We start from the raw sequence: 21,276 nt of genomic DNA on the forward strand, positions 1-21,276 counted from the left end.
GAATTTGTTGTCTGTATATTTGATCATTTCATTGAGAATACCATCAACACCGCAGGCCTTTTGGGTTGGAGGGTTTTTATTTTGTCCTGTAGTTCATTCTAGGTAACTGGAGAATCCAGTGGGTTCTGGTAGTCTTTAATAGTTGATTCTAAGATTTGTATTTGATCATGTACAGTGGGGCAAAAAAGTATTTAGTCAGCCACCAATTGTGCAAGTTCTCCCACTTAAAAAGATGAGAGAGGCCTGTAATTTTCATCATATGTACACTTCAACTATGACAGACAAAATGAGAAAAAATCTTCCAGAAAATCACATTGTAGGATTTTTTATGAATTTATTTGCAAATTATGGTGGAAAATAAGTATTTGGTCAATAACAAAAGTTTATCTCAATACTTTGTTATATACCCTTTGTTGGCAATGACAGAGGTCAAACGTTTTCTGTAAGTCTTCACAAGTTTTTCACACACTGTTGCTGGTATTTTGGCCCATTCCTCCATGCAGATCTCCTCTAGAGCAGTGATGTTTTGGGGCTGTTGCTGGGCAACACAGACAATCAACTCCCTCCAAAGATTTTCTATGGGGTTGAGATCTGGAGACTGGCTAGGCCACTCCAGGACCTTGAAATGCTTCTTACGAAGCCACTCCTTCGTTGCCCGGGCGGTGTGTTTGGGATCATTGTCATGCTGAAAGACCCAGCCACGTTTCATCTTCAATGCCCTTGCTGATGGAAGGAGGTTTTCACTCAAAATCTCACGATACATGGCCCCATTCATTCTTTCCTTTACACGGATCAGTCGTCCTGGTCCCTTTGCAGAAAAACAGCCCCAAAGCATGATGTTTCCACCCCCATGCTTCACAGTAGGTATGGTGTTCTTTGGATGCAACTCAGCATTCTTTGTCCTCCGAACACGACGAGTTGAGTTTTTACCAAAAAGTTATATTTTGGTTTCATCTGACCATATGACATTCTCCCAATCTTCTTCTGGATCATCCAAATGCTCTCTAGCAAACTTCAGACGGGCCTGGACATGTACTGGCTTAAGCAGGGGGACACATCTGGCACTGCAGGATTTGAGTCCCTGGCGGCGTAGTGTGTTACTGATGGTAGGCTTTGTTACTTTGGTCCCAGCTCTCTGCAGGTCATTCACTAGGTACCCCCAAGTGTGGTTCTGGGATTTTTGCTCACCGTTCTTGTGATCATTTTGACCCCACGGGGTGAGATCTTGCGTGGAGCCCCAGATCGAGGGAGATTATCAGTGGTCTTGTATGTCTTCCATTTCCTAATAATTGCTCCCACAGTTGATTTCTTCAAACCAAGCTGTTTACCTATTGCAGATTCAGTCTTCCCAGCCTGGTGCAGGTCTACAATTTTGTTTCTGGTGTACTTTGACAGCTCTTTGGTCTTGGCCATAGTGGAGTTTGGAGTGTGACTGTTTGAGGTTGTGGACAGGTGTCTTTTATACTGATAACAAGTTCAAACAGGTGCCATTAATACAGGTAACGAGTGGAGGACAGAGGAGCCTCTTAAAGAAGAAGTTACAGGTCTGTGAGAGCCAGAAATCTTGCTTGTTTGTAGGTGACCAAATACTTATTTTCCACCATAATTTGCAAATAAATTCATTACAAATCCTACAATGTGATTTTCTGGATTTTTTTTTCTAATTTTGTCTGTCATAGTTGAAGTGTACATATGATGAAAATTACAGGCCTCTCTCATCTTTTTAAGTGGGAGAACTTGCACAATTGGTGGCTGACTAAATACTTTTTTGCCCCACTGTATATGTTTTTGCTGTTTGTTCTTTGTTATAGAGCCAAAAAGATTGGAGAAGTGGTTTACCCATACATCTCCATTTTGGATAGATAATTCTTTGTGTTGTTGTTTGTTTAGTGTTTTCCAATTTTCCCAGAAGTGGTTAGAGTCTATGGATTCTTCAATTACATTGAGCTGATTTGTGACGTGCTGTTCCTTCTTTTTCCGTAGTGTATTTCTGTGTTGTTTTAGTGATTCACCACAGTGAAGGCATAGACTCAGGTTTTCTGGGTCTCTATGTTTTTGGTTGGACAGGTTTCTCAATTTCTTTCTTAGATTTTTGCATTCTGCATCAAACCATTTGTCATTGTTGTTCATTTTCTTCAGTTTTCTATTTGTGATTTTTAGATTTGATAGAGAAGCTGAGAGGTCAAATGTACTGTTAAGATTTTCTACTCACAAGTTTACACCTTCACTATTACAGTGGAACGTTTTGTCCAGGAAGTTGTTTGAAAGGGATTGAATTTGTTGTTGCCTAATTGTTTTTTGGTCTATAGCTATAGCATTTCTTAATATTACTCAGTTCCTTTGCCTTTGATGCCTCATGATTGAGTATTGCTCTGTTCAAGTAGACTGTGATTTTGCTGTGGTCTGATAGGGGTGTCAGTGGGCTGACTGTGAACACTCTGATAGACTCTGTTTTGAGGTCAGTGATAAAGTAGTCTATAGTACTACTGCCAAGAGATGAACTATAAGTGTACCTACCTTAGGAGTCCCCTCGAAGCCTACCATTTAATATGTATATACCCAGTGTGCGACAGAGCTGCAGGAGTTGTAACCTGTTTTTGTTGGTCATGTTGTCATGGTTGTGCCTTGGGGGGTATATGGGGGAGGGTGTGTGCTGAGAGTGTCAGGTTCTTGTCCGGTATTGTAAACTGTGTGTATTGAGAACTAGTGAACCTCCCTTTTGTTTGCCAGAGATAGCAAAGATCCTCTCAATATGGTACCAATGTCTGCTGACAAAGTTAGGTGTGTGCTGCCATAGCAACTCTTTGCAAGTTCATCAAGTTCGAACACACACACACACACACACACACACACACACACACACACACACACACACACACACACACACACACACACACACACACACACACACACACACACACACACACACACACACACACACACACACACACACACACACACACACACACACACACACACACACACACACACACACACACACACACACACACACACACACACACACACACACAGTAATTGATGAGGAGCAGATGGAGAAGGTGTGAGAGGTGCTGTTTTATTAATTAAAGACAGCGAGGAGAGAAATAGAGAGAGAGAACACAACAACACCGTCTGGCGTTCTGTTCTAGTTTGACCTTTACACCTGAAACGATGAGAGAGATGTTTCAGTACAACCCCTGGGGTATTGTCATTGATTTGGTTTGATTTGAAACCTGAATGACAAACGGTCGAGTTCTTTCTTTCTGGGTTTGAATCCGCTGAGCTAAAAGCTACAGATGAAGGATCTTAATTTGAGCCAGTTTGCAACAGCAAGAAAATATTCCTGCAGCAAGGAGGATTATTATGTGGATCATAATTAATGGAGCTTTTTGGAGGGGGTTGATCAATTAAAGGGAAATCAAGTCTGAAATTTAAAATGTAAATTACTAATTTCAGAAGTCGTTTTTTTAACCTCAACTACACTACAAGTTTTAAATGTTCTGTTGTCCTGCAACAGGGTGATCAAATTAAGATCCTACATCTGTATGTCCAGGTGTCTTCCGTCATCAGTGTGATTATCAGGAATCAGAGGACATCATGACACAAACAGTGACCTTCAGGTGTGTGTGTGTGTGTGTGTGTGTGTGTGTGTGTGTGTGTGTGTGTGTGTGTGTGTGTGTGTGTGTGTGTGTGTGTGTGTGTGTGTGTGTGTGTGTGTGTGTGTGTGTGTGTGGGGAAATCACAAAAGATACAGTATGTTCTCTCTATGTTCCCAAAACACACTTGTAGAATCATCCGCACAACTGGACAGTTTTGTGTTTGTTTTGGGAACATAAATGTTGTGACGTCCCCACAATGTGTGTGAGTCGAGGTATTAGCCTAGCCTAACCTTAGGAATTAGCCTAGCCTTAGATATTAGCCTAGCCTAGCCTTAGGAATTAGCCTAGCCTTAGATATTAGCCTAGCCTAGCCTTAGGAATTAGCCTAGCCTTAGATATTAGCCTATCCTTAGGAATTAGCCTAGCCTTAGGAATTAGCCTAGCCTAGCCTTAGGAATTAGCCTAGCCTAGCCTTAGGAATTAGCCTAGTCTTAGGAATTAGCCTAGCCTTAGGAATTAGCCTAGTCTTAGGAATTAGCCTAGTCTTAGGAATTAGCCTAGCCTAGCCTTAGGAATTAACTCCCTCCCTCCCTCCCCCCTCCCTCCCTCCAGGCGTTGTATCCGGGTCCAGATGAAGGTTGGCAGGTGTACAGCTCGGCGTCGGACCCTGATGGGAAGTGTGTGTGTACAGTGGTTGCTCCCGCTCAGAACCTCTGCAAACGAGACCCCCGCAGCCGTCAGCTACGCCTACTCACAGAACAGGTGTGTGTGTGTGTGTGTGTGTGTGTGTGTGTGTGTGTGTGTGTGTGTGTGTGTGTGTGTGTGTGTGTGTGTGTGTGTGTGTGTGTGTGTGTGTGTGTGTGTGTGTGTGTGTGTGTGTGTGTGTTCGGGGATGGAAGCTTGTGTCCAGAATCACAATGCAGAGAGGAAAGGGCAGTGGACTGGAATAAGATATTCACGTTGACATGAACACACACAACGGCCCCTGCGTCCTAGAATTAGAGAGAAAGTCAGACATAGTTTGGGAAAGAGAGAGAGAGAGATACTGGAGATAGACAGAGAGACAAAGAGAGATACTGGAGATAGACAGAGAGACAAAGAGAGAGATACTGGAGATAGACAGAGAGACAAAGAGAGAGAGAGAGAGAGATACTGGAGATAGACAGAGAGACAAAGAGAGAGATACTGGAGATAGACAGAGAGACAAAGAGAGAGAGAGAGAGAGAGATACTGGAGATAGACAGAGAGACAAAGAGAGAGATACTGGAGATAGACAGAGAGACAAAGAGAGATACTGGAGATAGACAGAGAGACAAAGAGAGAGATACTGGAGATAGACAGAGAGACAAAGAGAGAGAGATACTGGAAATAGACAGAGAGACAAAGAGAGAGATACTGGAGATAGACAGAGAGACAAAGAGAGAGAGAGAGAGAGATACTGGAGATAGACAGAGAGACAAAGAGAGAGATACTGGAGATAGACAGAGAGACAAAGAGAGATACTGGAGATAGACAGAGAGACAAAGAGAGAGATACTGGAGATAGACAGAGAGACAAAGAGAGAGAGATACTGGAAATAGACAGAGAGACAAAGAGAGGGATACTGGAGATAGACAGAGAGACAAAGAGAGAGATACTGGAGATAGACAGAGAGACAAAGAGAGAGAGAGATACTGGAGATAGACAGAGAGACAAAGAGAGAGAGAGATACTGGAGATAGACAGAGAGACAAAGAGAGAGATACTGGAGATAAACAGAGAGACAAAGAGAGAGATACTGGAGATAGACAGAGAGACAAAGAGAGATACTGGAGATAGACCCTGACTGTGTGTGTGTGTAACCCTGACTGTGTGTGTGTAACCCTGACTGTGTGTGTGTGTGTAACCCTGACTGTGTGTGTGTGTAACCCTGACTGTGTGTGTAACCCTGACTGTGTGTGTGTGTAACCCTGACTGTGTGTGTGTAACCCTGACTGTGTGTGTGTAACCCTGACTGTGTGAGTGTGTAACCCTGACTGTGTGTGTGTAACCCTGACTGTGTGTGTGTGTAACCCTGACTGTGTGTGTGTGTAACCCTGACTGTGTGTGTGTAACCCTGACTGTGTGTGTGTGTAACCCTGACTGTGTGTGTGTAACCCTGACTGTGTGTGTGTGTAACCCTGACTGTGTGTGTGTAACCCTGACTGTGTGTGTGTAACCCTGACTGTGTGTGTGTAACCCTGACTGTGTGAGTGTGTAACCCTGACTGTGTGAGTGTGTAACCCTGACTGTGTGTGTGTAACCCTGACTGTGTGTGTGTGTAACCCTGACTGTGTGTGTGTGTAACCCTGACTGTGTGTGTGTAACCCTGACTGTGTGTGTGTGTAACCCTGACTGTGTGTGTGTAACCCTGACTGTGTGAGTGTGTAACCCTGACTGTGTGTGTGTAACCCTGACTGTGTGTGTGTGTAACCCTGACTGTGTGTGTGTGTAACCCTGACTGTGTGTGTGTACCCCTGACTGTGTGTGTGTGTAACCCTGACTGTGTGTGTGTAACCCTGACTGTGTGTGTGTGTAACCCTGACTGTGTGTGTGTAACCCTGACTGTGTGTGTGTGTAACCCTGACTGTGTGTGTGTAACCCTGACTGTGTGTGTGTGTAACCCTGACTGTGTGTGTGTGTAACCCTGACTGTGTGTGTGTGTAACCCTGACTGTGTGTGTGTAACCCTGACTGTGTGTGTGTAACCCTGACTGTGTGTGTGTAACCCTGACTGTGTGTGTGTAACCCTGATTGTGTGTTTAGGTGCAGAACGTGAGTCAGTCTATGGAGGTGATGGATCTGAGCACGTCTAGAGACCTGCAGTACGTCAGAGATACTGAACCACTGCTGAGAGGAGTAGACGGACACCTACACACCTACACCTCCAACCCACGCAGACTCACTAAGAAGGGCCTGCAGGTACACACCTACACCACCAACCCACGCAGACTCACTAAGAAGGGCCTGCAGGTACACACGCACACACGCACACACACACACACGTGCGCACACGCACACACACACACACACACACACACACACCACCAACCCCAGAGCTTCCCATCGAAGGGACTGCTGGTAAACACACACACGCTGGCAAAGCTGAGTGGTGTGTAATGAGCTGGTGGCTCTACAACAAGATCTCTCCATTTGACCAGTTTGACTTCAGATTCTGAACTTCAGCCACGTTTCTCCGAACGCTGTTGCAAAGTTGTTGTCAACTGTCACGTTGGTATGAAGGGTCGGGAGACAGGAGCAGGAACGATTTTTAAAATTTCATCCAAATGACAGCGTGCCGTAACTTCGAAGTGGATCTTGAGCTACCTGGCTGCACACACACACACACACACACACACACACACACACACTATAACTCACACAAACACACTAACACACACACACACACACACACTAACACCCCCCCCCTGTTCTCCTCAGCGACAAAAACACTGCTTTCACATAATCCCATCCCTCTTTCATCTCTCTCCCCTCCCTCTCTCCTGTCCCTCTCTCCCATCTCACTCTCCCATCCCTCTCTCCCATTTCTCTCCCCTCCCTCTTTCCCATCCCTCTCTCCCCTCCCTCTCTCCCATCTCACTCTCCCATCCATCTCTTCCCTCCTTCTCTCCCCTCTCTCTCTCCCCTCCCTCTCCTCCCTCCCTCTCTCCCCTCCCTCTCCCATCCCTCTCTCCCCTCCCTCTCTCCCCTCCCTCTCTCCCATCTCACTCTCCCATCCCTCTCTCCCATCCCTCTCTCCCCTCCCTCTCTCCTCTCTCTCTCCCCTCCCTCTCCCCTCCCTCTCTCCCCTCTCTCTCTCCCCTCTCTCTCTCCCCTCTCTCTCTCCCCTCTCTCTCTCCCCTCCCTCTCTCCCCTCCCTCTCTCCCCTCCCTCTCTCCCATCTCACTCTCCCATCCCTCTCTCCCCTCCCTCTCTCCTCTCCCTCTCTCCATCTCTCTCTCCCCTCCCTCTCTCCACTCCCTCTCTACCATCTCTCTCTCCCCTCCCTCTCTCCCCTCTCTCTCTCCCTTCCCTCTCTCCCCTCCCTCTCTCCATCTCTCTCCCATTCCTCTCTCCCATCTTATCCTCATGGTGTGTGTGTTTGTGTGCGCTCTGCGTGTGTGTGTTTGTGTGCGTTTATGTGTTTGTGTGTCTCATCGACCCCTTTGGTGGTCTGACAGTCCTAAAGTTACCCCACTGCCCACAGACACTAGCTGTACTGAATATTTATAACATGGAATAAACCTTATCAATATGCACTAACCTGAGGGAGGGAGAGAGAGAGAGAGAGAGAGAGAGAGAGAGAGAGAGAGAGAGAGAGAGAGAGAGAGAGAGAGAGAGAGAGAGAGAGAGAGAGAGAGCCCAGCAAACCAAAATTGGTTCTGTGAAAGTTCCCAGAACATTTGTTAGGTTGCAGCAAAAGTTCTCTGAACACAAAAACTGTCTAGTCGTGGTGATGATTATAGAATGTTTGTATATAACCTTCACCTGACGTTGCAATAACATTCATAGAACACATTTATTCTGTTCTTTAAAGGTTCCCAGAATGTTTCATTAGGTTTGTGTGTGTGTGTGTGTGTGTGTGTGTGTGTGTGTGTGTGTGTGTGTGTGTGTGTGTGTGTGTGTGTGTGTGTGTGTGTGTGTGTGTGTGTGTGTGTGTGTGTGTGTGTGTGTGTGTGTGTGTGTGCGGGGACATCACAAAAGATACAGTATGTTCCCAAAACACAATTGTAGAATCATCCGCACAACTGGACAGTTTTTGTGTTTTGGAAACATATTTTGTGACGTCCCCACAACGTTCCCACCAGACTGTTCCCTCAACCTAACGAAACATTCTGAGAACGTTTAAAGAACAGATCAAATGTCTTATAGGAGCGTTCTTGTAACATCAGGAAAATGATCTATACACATTTTATACCAACATTCCATAATCATCTCCACGAATGGACAATATTTGTGTTATGTGAACATTCACAGAACCAAATGTTGGTTTGCTGGGAAAACATGACGGGTACATTGTGTTATTACACTACCTGGAAACCCAATGAGAACATTCACAGAACCAAATGTTGGTTTGCTGGGAAAACATGACTGGTACATTGTGTTATTACACTACCTGGAAACCCAATGAGAACATTCACAGAACCAAATGTTGGTTTGCTGGGAAAACATGACTGGTACATTGTGTTATTACACTACCTGGAAACCCAATGAGAACATTCACAGAACCAAATGTTGGTTTGCTGGGAAAACATGACTGGTACATTGTGTTATTCCACTACCTGGAAACCCAATGAGAACATTCACAGAACCAAATGTTGGTTTGCTGGGAAAACATGACTGGTACATTGTGTTATTACACTACCTGGAAACCCAATGAGAACATTCACAGAACCAAATGTTGGTTTGCTGGGAAAACATGACTGGTACATTGTGTTATTACACTACCTGGAAACCCAATGAGAACATTCACAGAACCAAATGTTGGTTTGCTGGGAAAACATGACAGATACCGTGTGTTATTACACTACCTGGAAACCCAATGAGAACATTCACAGAACCAAATGTTGGTTTGCTGGGAAAACATGACTGGTACATTGTGTTATTACACTACCTGGAAACCCAATGAGAACATTCACAGAACCAAATGTTGGTTTGCTGGGAAAACATGACTGGTATATTGTGTTATTACACTACCTGGAAACCCAATGAGAACATTCACAGAACCAAATGTTGGTTTCCTGGGAAAACGTTACTGGTACATTGTGTTATTACACTACCTGGAAACCCAATGAGAACATTCACAGAACCAAATGTTGGTTTGCTGGGAAAACATGACTGGTACATTGTGTTATTACACTACCTGGAAACCCAATGAGAACATTCACAGAACCAAATGTTGGTTTCCTGGGAAAACATGACTGGTACATTGTGTTATTACACTACCTGGAAACCCAATGAGAACATTCACAGAACCAAATGTTGGTTTGCTGGGAAAACGTTACTGGTACATTGTGTTATTACACTACCTGGAAACCCAATGAGAACATTCACAGAACCAAATGTTGGTTTGCTGGGAAAACATGACTGGTACATTGTGTTATTACACTACCTGGAAACCCAATGAGAACATTCACAGAACCAAATCTTGGTTTGCTGGGAAAACATGACTGGTACATTGTGTTATTACACTACCTGGAAACCCAATGAGAACATTCACAGAACCAAATGTTGGTTTCCTGGGAAAACGTTACTGGTACATTGTGTTATTACACTACCTGGAAACCCAATGAGAACATTCACAGAACCAAATGTTGGTTTCCTGGGAAAACGTTACTGGTACATTGTGTTATTACACTACCTGGAAACCCAATGAGAACATTCACAGAACCAAATGTTGGTTTGCTGGGAAAACATGACTGGTACATTGTGTTATTACACTACCTGGAAACCCAATGAGAACATTCACAGAACCAAATGTTGGTCTCCTGGGAAAACATGACTGGTACATTGTGTTATTACACTACCTGGAAACCCAATGAGAACATTCACAGAACCAAATGTTGGTTTGCTGGGAAAACGTTACTGGTACATTGTGTTATTACACTACCTGGAAACCCAATGAGAACATTCACAGAACCAAATGTTGGTTTGCTGGGAAAACGTTACTGGTACATTGTGTTATTACACTACCTGGAAACCCAATGAGAACATTCACAGAACCAAATGTTGGTTTGCTGGGAAAACATGACTGGTACATTGTGTTATTACACTACCTGGAAACCCAATGAGAACATTCACAGAACCAAATGTTGGTTTGCTGGGAAAACGTGACTGGTACATTGTGTTATTACACTACATGGAAACCCAATGAGAACATTCACAGAACCAAATGTTGGTTTGCTGGGAAAACGTGACTGGTACATTGTGTTATTACACTACCTGGAAACCCAATGAGAACATTCACAGAACCAAATGTTGGTTTGCTGGGAAAACGTTACTGGTACATTGTGTTATTACACTACCTGGAAACCCAATGAGAACATTCACAGAACCAAATGTTGGTTTGCTGGGAAAACGTTACTGGTACATTGTGTTATTACACTACCTGGAAACCCAATGAGAACATTCACAGAACCAAATGTTGGTTTGCTGGGAAAACGTTACTGGTACATTGTGTTATTACACTACCTGGGAACCCAATGAGAACATTCACAGAACCAAATGTTGGTTTGCTGGGAAAACGTTACTGGTACATTGTGTTATTACACTACCTGGAAACCCAATGAGAACATTCACAGAACCAAATGTTGGTTTGCTGGGAAAACGTTACTGGTACATTGTGTTATTACACTACCTGGAAACCCAATGAGAACATGGTGGTTGGTACATATGTTGTGAAACCTGGGCTGCAGTCCAAACACGTCCAGCTCAGCCCTCGCGCGTAGCCACTTCCCCTTGGGGGAATCCCCATGGAAACCAGATGCAGTTTGATTGTCATCTCAGGTGGAGGTCCAGTTCACTAACGTTAACCCATCGGCCCGATGGATTTAGAGGGAGCGAGTAAAGAACTATGATCACTTGTGCAAACTGTAGTCTCGTGTCGTGACTCCGGTGGCCGCAGAATGTCATATTTAATCAACAAAAGCTGCATTATCGGCTTCGTCTCGTATTGAGGACCCTATAAAACTTAGACAACTTCATAAACATATTTTGGGGAATTGTGAAATATATTGGAATAAATGACCAGACTATAAGACTAGCTAGCCTGCTCTGGGTAACTGTAGCTAACTATCTACCTGACATCAGTGCTAGCTAGCTATGCTACCTTGCTGGGTACATTCATAGCTTTAGGTTGGTTGTTTTTAAACTCAATTTCAAGATTTTCCAACCAGGGCGTTGCCTCTCCAATCATCACTCTCCCTTTGATTTGATTTGAGAAGGCAAATGGGAGGGAGAGTGTGGTAGAGCAGCCTGGTCTCATAGACTAGACATAACATAGTAAATGTAAATCCGGGACGATCAAATTATTATGACATGTTACATTTGGTATGGTTACATGAGACAGATGGTTACTTCAAGGAAAATTACCCAAAAATCTTTCAAAATACAAAAATCATCCCCGGATGATGCAAAATGCATGATGCATTAAATATCATATGATGCAAAATTCATCATACGGGGATGATTTTTGTATTTTGAAAGTTACATATCTTGAAACTTGATTGCTGACAAGAAATACATTTTGGGACTATGTCAACAATAGACTAATGAAACAAATACCAAAAGATAGTTTTGGGGTGTAATTTTCATTGAAGGGAAAATAGAAAGTAGGGGCCATTGGTCGGGGTGGATGTGTTGACGTATAACTCAAACGTCTAGCAACCCAAAGATTGTGAGTTCGAATCTCATCACAGACAACTTTAGCATTTTAGATAATTAGCAACTTTTCAACTACTAGCAACTACGTAGGATGTTAGCTAACCCTTCCCCTAACCCTAACCTTAACCCTTTTAGCTAACCCTTCCCCTTCCCCTAACCTTAACCCTTTAACCTAACACCTACATTTAACCCTAACCTTAACCCTAACCCCTAGCCTAGCTAACATTAGCCAGCTAGCTAACGTTAGCCACCAAGCCACCTAGCTAGAATTCATAAGATATCATACATTTTGATAATTCGTAACATATAGTACGTTTTGTATGTTTAGCAAATTCATAACATATAATACGAATTGTCCTTCGTAACATCCACAAACTAATACATACCATACAAAACTTAACATACCATACAAAACTTAACATACCATACTAAATAGAGTGATTCGGATTTACGTACAGAATAATACTAAATGCTCTGAGACCAGGTTGGAGAGAGAGAAAGAGAGGAGGGAAGAGGAGGGAGAAGAGATGGGAGATCTGGAGGGCTGGAGTGAGAGAAAGTCAGAGAGAAAGAGAGAACTAATGCTGTTCAATGTTTTTGCTGAGGAGAACTGAAGGGCAGACAGAGAGAGAGAGAGAGAGAGAGAGAGAGAGAGAGAGAGAGAGAGAGAGAGAGAGAGAGAGAGAGAGAGAGAGAGAGAGAGAGAGAGAGAGAGAGAGAGAGAGTGATGGATTTAATAGAGGGAGCATTAGAGTGATAAAGAGTGTGAGAGATTAGCGCGAGGAGGAGAGAAGAGAGGGTTGGAGAGATAGTTGAAGGAGAGAAGATAGCAGGAGAGGGATTATCCACCAAACGTTGTTTTACTCTCTCTCTTGTTTTACTGACGGCAGGGTATGGCCTTTAACTGTGTGTGTGTGTGTGTGTGTGTGTGTGTGTGTGTGTGTGTGTGTGTGTGTGTGTGTGTGTGTGTGTGTGTGTGTGTGTGTGTGTGTGTGTGTGTGTGTGTGTGTGTGTGTGTGTGTGTGTAAGTATGAGTGTCTGTGTGTAACCCTCATATTAACCCCTATAACTACAGTATTCCCATTCTATTTCAGCTTGATTCTAATTGGCTGCTTCCTGCTCTTCGATCTGGCTACTGTGTTCTGTGTTCTAATTATATCTATCTGTCTATCTATCTATTTCCCTGGCCTTTAACTGTGTGTGTGTGTGTGTGTGTGTGTGTGTGTGTGTGTGTGTGTGTGTGTGTGTGTGTGTGTGTGTGTGTGTGTGTGTGTGTGTGTGTGTGTGTGTGTGTGGTGGTGGTGGGGGGGGGGGGGGGGGGGGTGAATGATTTACTGTTCTCCTGGGGTGATGATATCTTCATCTAATGTTTCATCTAAATAATTATCTCTCTCATCCCTCTCTCATCCCTCTTTCTCTTTCTATGACTCTTTCTCTCTCATCCCTCTTTCTCTCTCTCATCCCTCTTTCTCTCTTTCCATCCCTCTTTCTCTCTAATCCCTCTTTCTTTCTTTCCATCCCTCTTTCTCTCTTTCCATCCCACTTTCTCTCTTTTCATTCCTCTTTCTCTCTCTCATCCCTCTTTCTCTCTCTCTTCCCTCTTTCTCTCTCTAATCCCTCTTTCTCTCTCTAATCCCTCTTTCTCTCTTTCCATCCCTCTTTCTCTCTTTCCATCCCCCTTTCTCTCTTTCCATCCCTCTTTCTCTCTCATCCCTCTTTCTCTCTCTCATCCCTCTTTCTCTCTCTAATCCCTCTTTCTCTCTTTCCATCCCTCTTTCTCTCTTTCCATCCCCCTTTCTCTCTTTCCATCCCTCTTTCTCTCTCACATCCCTCTTTCTCTCTCTCCAACCACCTTTCTCTCTCTCCAACCCTCTTTCTCTCTCTCCATCCCTCTTTCTCTCTCTCATCCCTCTTTCTCTCTCTAATCCCTCTTTCTCTCTTTCCATTCTCTCTTTCCATCCCTCTTTCTCTCTCGCATCCCTCTTTCTCTCTCTCCAACCACCTTTCTCTCTCTCCAACCCTCTTTCTCTCTCTCCAACCACCTTACTCTCTTTCCAACCCTCTTTCTCTCTCTCCATCCCTCTTTCTCTCTCTTCACCCCTCTTTCTCTCTCTCCAACCACCTTTCTCTCTCTCCAACCACCTTTCTCTCTCTCCAACCCTCTTTCACTCTCTCCAACCCTCTTTCTCTCTCTCCAACCCTCTTTCTCTCTCTCCAACCCTCTTTCTATCTCTCCATCCCTCTTTCTCTCTCTCCAACCCTCTTTCTCTCTCTCCATCCCTCTTTCTCTCTCCAACCCTCTTTCTCTCTCTCCAACCTTCTTTCTCTCTCTCCAACCCTCTTTCTCTCTCTACATCCCTCTTTCTCTCTCTACATCCCTCTTTCTCTCTCTCCAATCCTCTTTCTCTCTCTCCATCCCTCAATCTCTCGCAAACCCTCTTTCTCTCTCTCCAACCTTCTTTCTTTCTCCAACCCTCTTTCTCTCTCTCCATCCCTCTTTCTCTCTCTCATTCCTCTTTCTCTCTCTCCAACCTTCTTTCTCTCTCTCATCCCTCTTTCTCTCTCTCCAACCCTCGTTCTCTCTCTCCAACCCTCTTTCTCTCTCTCCAACCCTCTTTCTCTCTCTCCAACCCTCTTTCTCTCTCTCCAACCCTCTTTCTCTCTCTCATCCCTCTTTCTCTTTCCAACCCTCTTTCTCTCTCTCCAACCTTCTTTCTCTCTCTCCAACCCTCTTTCTCTCTCTCCATCCCTCTTTCTCTCTCTCATCCCTCTTTCTCTCTCTCCAACCCTCTTTCTCTCTCTCATCCCTCTTTCTATCTCTCCAACCCTCTTTCTCTCTCTCCAATCCTCTTTCTCTCTCGCCAACCCTCTTTCTCTCTCTCCAACCCTCTTCCTCTCTCTCATCCCTCTTTCTCTCTCTCTATCCCTCTTTCTCTCTCTCCAACCCTCTTTCTCTCTCTCCAACCACCTTTCTCTCTCTCCAACCCTCTTTCTCTCTCTCCAACCCTCTTTCTCTTTCTCCAACCATCTTTCTCTCTCTCCAACCACCTTTCTCTCTCTCCAACCCTCTTTCTCTCTCTCCAACCTTCTTTCTCTCTCTCCAACCCTCTTTCTCTCTCTCCATCCCTCTTTCTCTCTCTCATCCCTCTTTCTCTCTCTCCAATCCTCTTTCTCTCTCTCCAACCCTCTTTCTCTCTCTCCTCCTTCTTTCTCTCTCTCAGCCCTCTTTCTCTCTCTCATCCCTCTTTCTCTCTTTCCATTCCTCTTTCTCTCTCTCATCCCTCTTTCTCTCTCTCATCCCTCTCTCTCTCTCCAACCCTTTTTCTCTCTCTCCAACCCTCTTTCTCTCTCTCCAACCTTCTTTCTCTCTCTCCAACCCTCTTTCTTTCTCTCCATCCCTCTTTCTCTCTCATCCCTCTTTCTCTCTCTCCAACCCTCTTTCTCTCTCCAACCCTCTTTCTCTCTCTCATCCCTCTTTCTCTTTCTCCATCTGTCTTTCTCTCTCTCCAACCCTCCTTCTCTCTCTCCAACCCTCTTTCTCTCTCTCCAACCCTCTTCCTCTCTCTCCAACCCTCTTTCTCTCTCATCCCTCTTTCTCTCTCTCTATCCCTCTTTCTCTCTCTCCAACCCTCTTTCTCTCTCTCCAACCACCTTTCTCTCTCTCCAACCCTCTTTCTCTCTCTCCATCCCTCTTTCTCTCTCTCCAACCCTCTTTCTCTCTCTCCATCCCTCTTTCTCTCTCCAACCCTCTTTCTCTCTCCAACCTTCTTTCTCTCTCTCCAACCCTCTTTCTCTCTCCATCCCTCTTTCTCTCTCTCATCCCTCTTTCTCTCTCTCCAACCCTCTTTCTCTCTCTCCAATCCTCTTTCTCTCTCCAACCCTCTTTCTCTTTCTCCAACCGTCTTTCTCTCTCTCCAACCACCTTTCTCTCTCTCCAACCTTCTTTCTCTCTCTCCAACCCTCTTCCTCTCTCTCCATTTCAGTGGGGATTTTAGCATGTATATCTTGGTGGGGCAATAAATAAATAATGTTAGATGCATGCCAGCAAAGCCACTACACAACACAACACTAAACAATACATTCATTGCACTATAACGGTGACAAACTGTGCCCATAAACTGTTAGGGCCTCTACATGAAGCTGTCAGGAGAGCTTTCTTTATAGCACCATGTAGTGAATCTTTACCACTGCTACACCTGCCTAGTTAAATAAAGGTTCAATAAAATAAATAAATAAAAATATCAGCGGAGCCTTGTCTGGCAGCGAAACAGTTCGTTCAGCCTCATTTACTGCCTTTAAAAAACCATAGCTGATATGGCTGACTTGCCTAAACAAATGTGGTTTCTACTGACAATTGAGATGTACAAACTATGGCATAAGGGGACGACAAGCGGATAAGAAGCGATCAGTAATTTAAATTAAGACATTAATGAGCGAGCGACTACAGACGTAGTCAATATAACTATTTGTTCAGCTCTTTTGAAATGTACAGCGACAGAATTCAGAACATGGGCCGTTCTTACAGTGCTCTCCCTGTACACCAAGTCATAACCGTAGGATAAATAAAGGGGGCATATAAGCAGACAGTGAAAGCCGTTACAATATTCAATGATTACATTTCTCTAAAACAGGCTATAGGCTACATGTACACCACCAAGTCAGAACAGAAGGCTATGTTATGAGGGGGAAAGGGACCAAATTATTAGGGTGAGGCACATGGGCTACTAACATCTTACCACACAACATACACTTAGTATTACTTTCTTAGCTACAGTATATCATATCTCCCTGGCATATTACATCATTTATGGACTCAACTTGTTGTTTGGTTTTATTAATTTTTTATTTAATCTTTAATTAACTGGGCAAGTCAGTTAAGAACAAATTCTTATTTTCAATGACGGCCTACCAAAAGGCAAAAGGCCTCCTGCGGGGACGGGGACTGGGATGAAAAATAAATAAAATATAAATATAGGACAAATCACGACAAGAGAGACAACACAACACTACATAAAGAGAGATCTAAGACAACAACATAGCAAGGCAGCAACACATGACAACACAGCATGGTAGCAACACAACATGACAACAACATGGTAGCAACGCAACATGGTAGCAGCACAAAACATGGTACAAACATTATTGGGCACAGACAACAGCACAAAGGGCAAGAAGGTAGAGACAACAATACATCACGCAAAGCAGCCACAACTGTCAGTAAGTGTCCATGATTGAGTCTTTGAATGAAGAGATTGAGATAAAACTGTCCAGTTTGAGTGTTTGTTGCAGCTCGTTCCAGTCGCTAGCTGCAGCGAACTGAAAAGATGAGCGACCCAGGGATGTGTGTGCTCTGGGGACCTTTAACAGAATGTTACTGTCAGAATGGGTGTTGTATGTGGAGGATGAGGGCTGCAGTAGATATCTCAGATAGAGGGGAGTGAGGCCAAAGAGGGTTTTATAAATAAGCATCAACCAGTGGGTCTTGCGACGGGTATACAGAGGAGTATAGAGTGCAAAATGTGTCCTATAAGGAGCATTGGTTGCAAATCTGAAGGCCGAATGGTAAAGAAAATCTAGCCACTCGAGAGCACCCTTACCTGCTGATCTATAAAAAAAAAAATATTTTTTTATTTTTTTATTTCACCTTTATTTAAAACCAGGTAGGCCAGTTGAGAACAAGTTCTCATTTACAACTGCGATCTGGCCAAGATAAAGCAAAGCAGTGCGACACAAACAACACAGAGTTACACATGAGATAAGCAAACGTACAGTCAATAACACAATAGAAAAGTCTATATACAGTGTATGCAAATGTAATAAGATTGGGGAGGTAAGGCAATAAATAGGCCATAGTGGTGAAATAATTAGCAATTAAACACCGGAGTGATAGATGTGCAGAAGATGAATGTGCAAGTAGAGATACTGGGGTGCCAAGGAGCAAAGGAGGAAATAACAGTATGGGGATGAGGTAGTTGGGTGGGCTATTTACAGATGGGCTATGTACAGGTGCAATGATCGGTAAGCTGCTCTGACAGCTGGTGCTTAAAGTTAGTGAGGGAGATATAAGCTTTAGTGATTTTTGCAATTCGTTCCAGTCATTTGCAGCAGAGGACTGGAAGGAAAGGCGGCCAAAGGAAGAATTGGCTTCGGGGGTGACCAGTGAAATATACCAGTGAGCTGAGATAAGGCGGGGCTTTACCTAACAAAGACTTATAGATGACCTGGAGCCAGTGGGTTTGGCGACGAATATGAAGCTAGGGCCAGCCAACGAGAGCATACAGGTCGCAGTGGTTGGTAGTATATGGGGCTTTGGTGACAAAACGGATGGCACTGTGATAGACTACATCCAATTTGCTGAGCAGTGTTGGAGGCTATTTTGTAAATGACATTGCCGAAGTCAAGGATCGGTAGGATAGTCAGTTTTACAAGGGTATGTTTGGCAGCATGAATGAAGGATGCTTTGTTGCAAAATAGGAAGCCGATTCTAGATTTAATTTGGATTGGAGATTGACACACTGAACTCTATCTGAGAAGTAGTTGGTGAACCAGGCGAGGCTGTTGAGTCTGCCGATAAGAATGTGGTGATTGACAGAGTCGAAATCCTTGGCCAGGTCGATGAATACGGCTGCACAGTAATGTCTCTTATCGATGGCGGTTATGATATCGTTTAGGACCTTTAGCGTAGCTGAGGTGCACCCATGACCAGCTCGGAAACCAGATTGCATAGCGGAGAAGGTACGGTGGGATTCGAAATGGTCGGTGATCTGTTTGTTAACTTGGCTTTCGAAGACTTTAGAAAGGCAGGGTAGGATATAAATAGATATATCCTACCCTGTAACAGCTTGGGTCTAGAGTGTCACCCCCTTTGAAGAGGGGGATGACTGCGGCAGCTTTCCAATCTTTAGGGATCTCAGAAGATACAAAAGAGAGGTTGAACAGGCTAGTAATAGGGGTTGCAACAATTGCGGCGGATAATTTTAGAAAGAGAGGGTCCAGATTGTCTAGCCTAGTTGATTTGTAGGGGTCCAGATTCTGCAGCTCTTTCAGAACATCAGCTATCTGGATTTGGGTGAAGGAGAAATGGGGAGGCTTGGGCAAGTTGCTGTGGGGGGTGCAGAGCTGTTGACCGGGGTAGTGGAAAGCATGGCCAGCCGTAGAAAAATGCTTATTGAAATGTTTGATTATCATAGATTTATCGGTGGTGACAGTGTTTCCTAGCCTCAGAGCAGTGGGCAGCTGGGAGGAGGTGCTCTAATTCTCCATGGACTTTACAGTGTCCCAGAAGTTGCATAAAGGGGATGATGATGATGATGATGATGATGATGATGATGATGATGATGATGACTCGATGCTAATGCAGTACGCCACCGGATGTTTTTGTGCTGGTCGACGACAGTCAGGTCTGGAGTGAACCAAGGGCTATATCTGTTCTTAGTTCTACATTTTTTGAATTCGGGCATGCTTATTTAAGATGGTGAGGAAAGCACTTTTAAAGAATAACCAGGCGTCCTCTACTGACGGAATGAGGTCAATATCCTTCCAGGATACCCGGGCCAGGTCGATTAGAAAGGCCTGCTCGCTGAAGTGTTTTAGGGAGCGTTTGACAGTGATGAGGGGTGGTCGTTTGACCGAGGACCCATTACGGATGCAGGCAATGAGGCAGTGATTGCTGAGATCCTGGTTGAAGACAGCAGAGGTGTATTTAGAGGACAGGTTGATCAGGATTTTATCTATGAGGGTGCCCGTGTTTACGCATTTAGTGTTGTACCTGGTAGGTTCCCTGATAATTTGTGTGAGATTGAGGGCATCTAGCTTAGATTGTAGGACGGCCGGGGTGTTAAGCATATCCCAGTTTAGGTCACCTAACAGTACGAACTCTGAAGATAGATGGGGGGCAATCAGTTCGCGTATGGTGTCTAGGGCACAGCTGGGGGCTGAGGGGGGTCAATAACAACAGTGAGAGACTTTTTTCTGGAAAGGTGGATTTTTAAAAGTAGAAGCTCGAACTGTTTGGGCACAGACCTGTATAGTATGACAGAACTCTGCAGGCTGTCTCTGAAGTAGATCGCAACTCCACCCCCTTTGGCAGTTCTATCTTGGCGGAAAATGTTGTAGTTGGGGAGGAACATTTCAGAATTTTTGGTGGCCTTCCTAAGCCAGGATTCAGACACGGCTAGGACATCAGGGTTGGCGGAGTGTGCTAAAGCAGTGAATAAAACAAACTTAGGGAGGAGGCTTCTAATGTTAACATGCATGAAACCAAGGCTTTTACGATTACAGAAGTCAACAAATGATAGCGCCTGGGGAATAGGAGTGGAACTGGGGGCTGCAGGGCCTGGGTTAACCTCTACATCACCAGAGGAACAGAGGAGGAGTAAGATAAGGGTACGGCTAAAGGCTATAAGAACTGGTTGTCTAGTGTGTTGGGGACAGAGAATAACGGGAGCAGATTTATGGGTGTGATAGAATAGATTCAAGGCATAATGTACAGACAAGGATATGGTAGGATGTGAGTACAGTGGAGGTAAACCTAGGCATTGAGTGATGATGAGAGAGGTTTCGTCTCAGGAGGGACAAGTGAAGCCAGGTGAGGTCTCTGCATGTGTGTGGGGTGGGACGAAAGAGCTATCTATGGCATTTTGTCTGTGTCTCCGTAATCTAGCGTGTCTCCGTAATCTAGCATGGGTAGGATGGTCTCCTCTTTCTCTCCTTCTCATCTCCCTCTCCTTTCCTCTATCTCTCATTGCCTCTCCTCTCCTCTCCTTCTCATCTACCTCTCCTCTCCTCTCCTCTCCTCTCCTCTCCTCTCCTCTCCTCTCCTCTCCTCTCCTCTCCTCTCCTCTATCTCTCCTCATCTCCCTCTCCTCTATATCTCCTTCTCCTCTCCTCTCCTCTCCTCTCCTCTCCTCTCCTCTCCTCTCCTCTCCTCTCCTCTCCTCTCCTCTTCTCTCCTCTCCTCTCCTCTCCTCTCCTCTCCTCTCCTCTCCTCTCCTCTCCTCTCCTCTCCTCTCCTCTATCTCTCCTCATCTCCCTCTCCTCTATATCTCCTTCTCCTCTCCTCTATCTCTCCTTCTCCTCTCCTCTCCTTCTCATCCTCCTCTCCTCTCCTCCATCCTTTAGGAGTTGAAGGGTCAGATGTCTCAGCTGCACCCCCTGTTGTCGGTGATTGACCAGTACAGGTTAGACCTCCAGACCCTGGCCTTGCTCCGAGGGGAGGTCCTTAACCTGTCAATCATCCTGACAGCCATTCAGGAGGAGGTGGGGGCCTACGACTATGAA

At 44.7% G+C, this 21,276-nt stretch overlaps 1 protein-coding gene across 2 annotated transcripts in view; it reads left to right on the forward strand.

Moving 5' to 3' along the window:
• LOC139568350 (noelin-2-like) overlaps nt 1–21,276 on the forward strand; it is a 97,584-nt gene that overhangs the window by 22,194 nt on the left and 54,114 nt on the right. For both annotated transcript variants that reach the window (XM_071390112.1, XM_071390111.1), the window contains 3 exons: nt 4,212–4,361; nt 6,382–6,537; nt 21,118–21,276. The exon at nt 21,118–21,276 is cut by the window's right edge and continues 61 nt beyond it. In XM_071390112.1, the coding sequence (XP_071246213.1) occupies nt 4,212–4,361; nt 6,382–6,537; nt 21,118–21,276 (465 nt within the window). The remainder of the gene's footprint in view (nt 1–4,211; nt 4,362–6,381; nt 6,538–21,117) is intronic.

This window comes from Salvelinus alpinus, chromosome 2 (assembly GCF_045679555.1).
Source record: "Salvelinus alpinus chromosome 2, SLU_Salpinus.1, whole genome shotgun sequence".
NCBI classification, from domain to species: domain Eukaryota; kingdom Metazoa; phylum Chordata; class Actinopteri; order Salmoniformes; family Salmonidae; genus Salvelinus; species Salvelinus alpinus.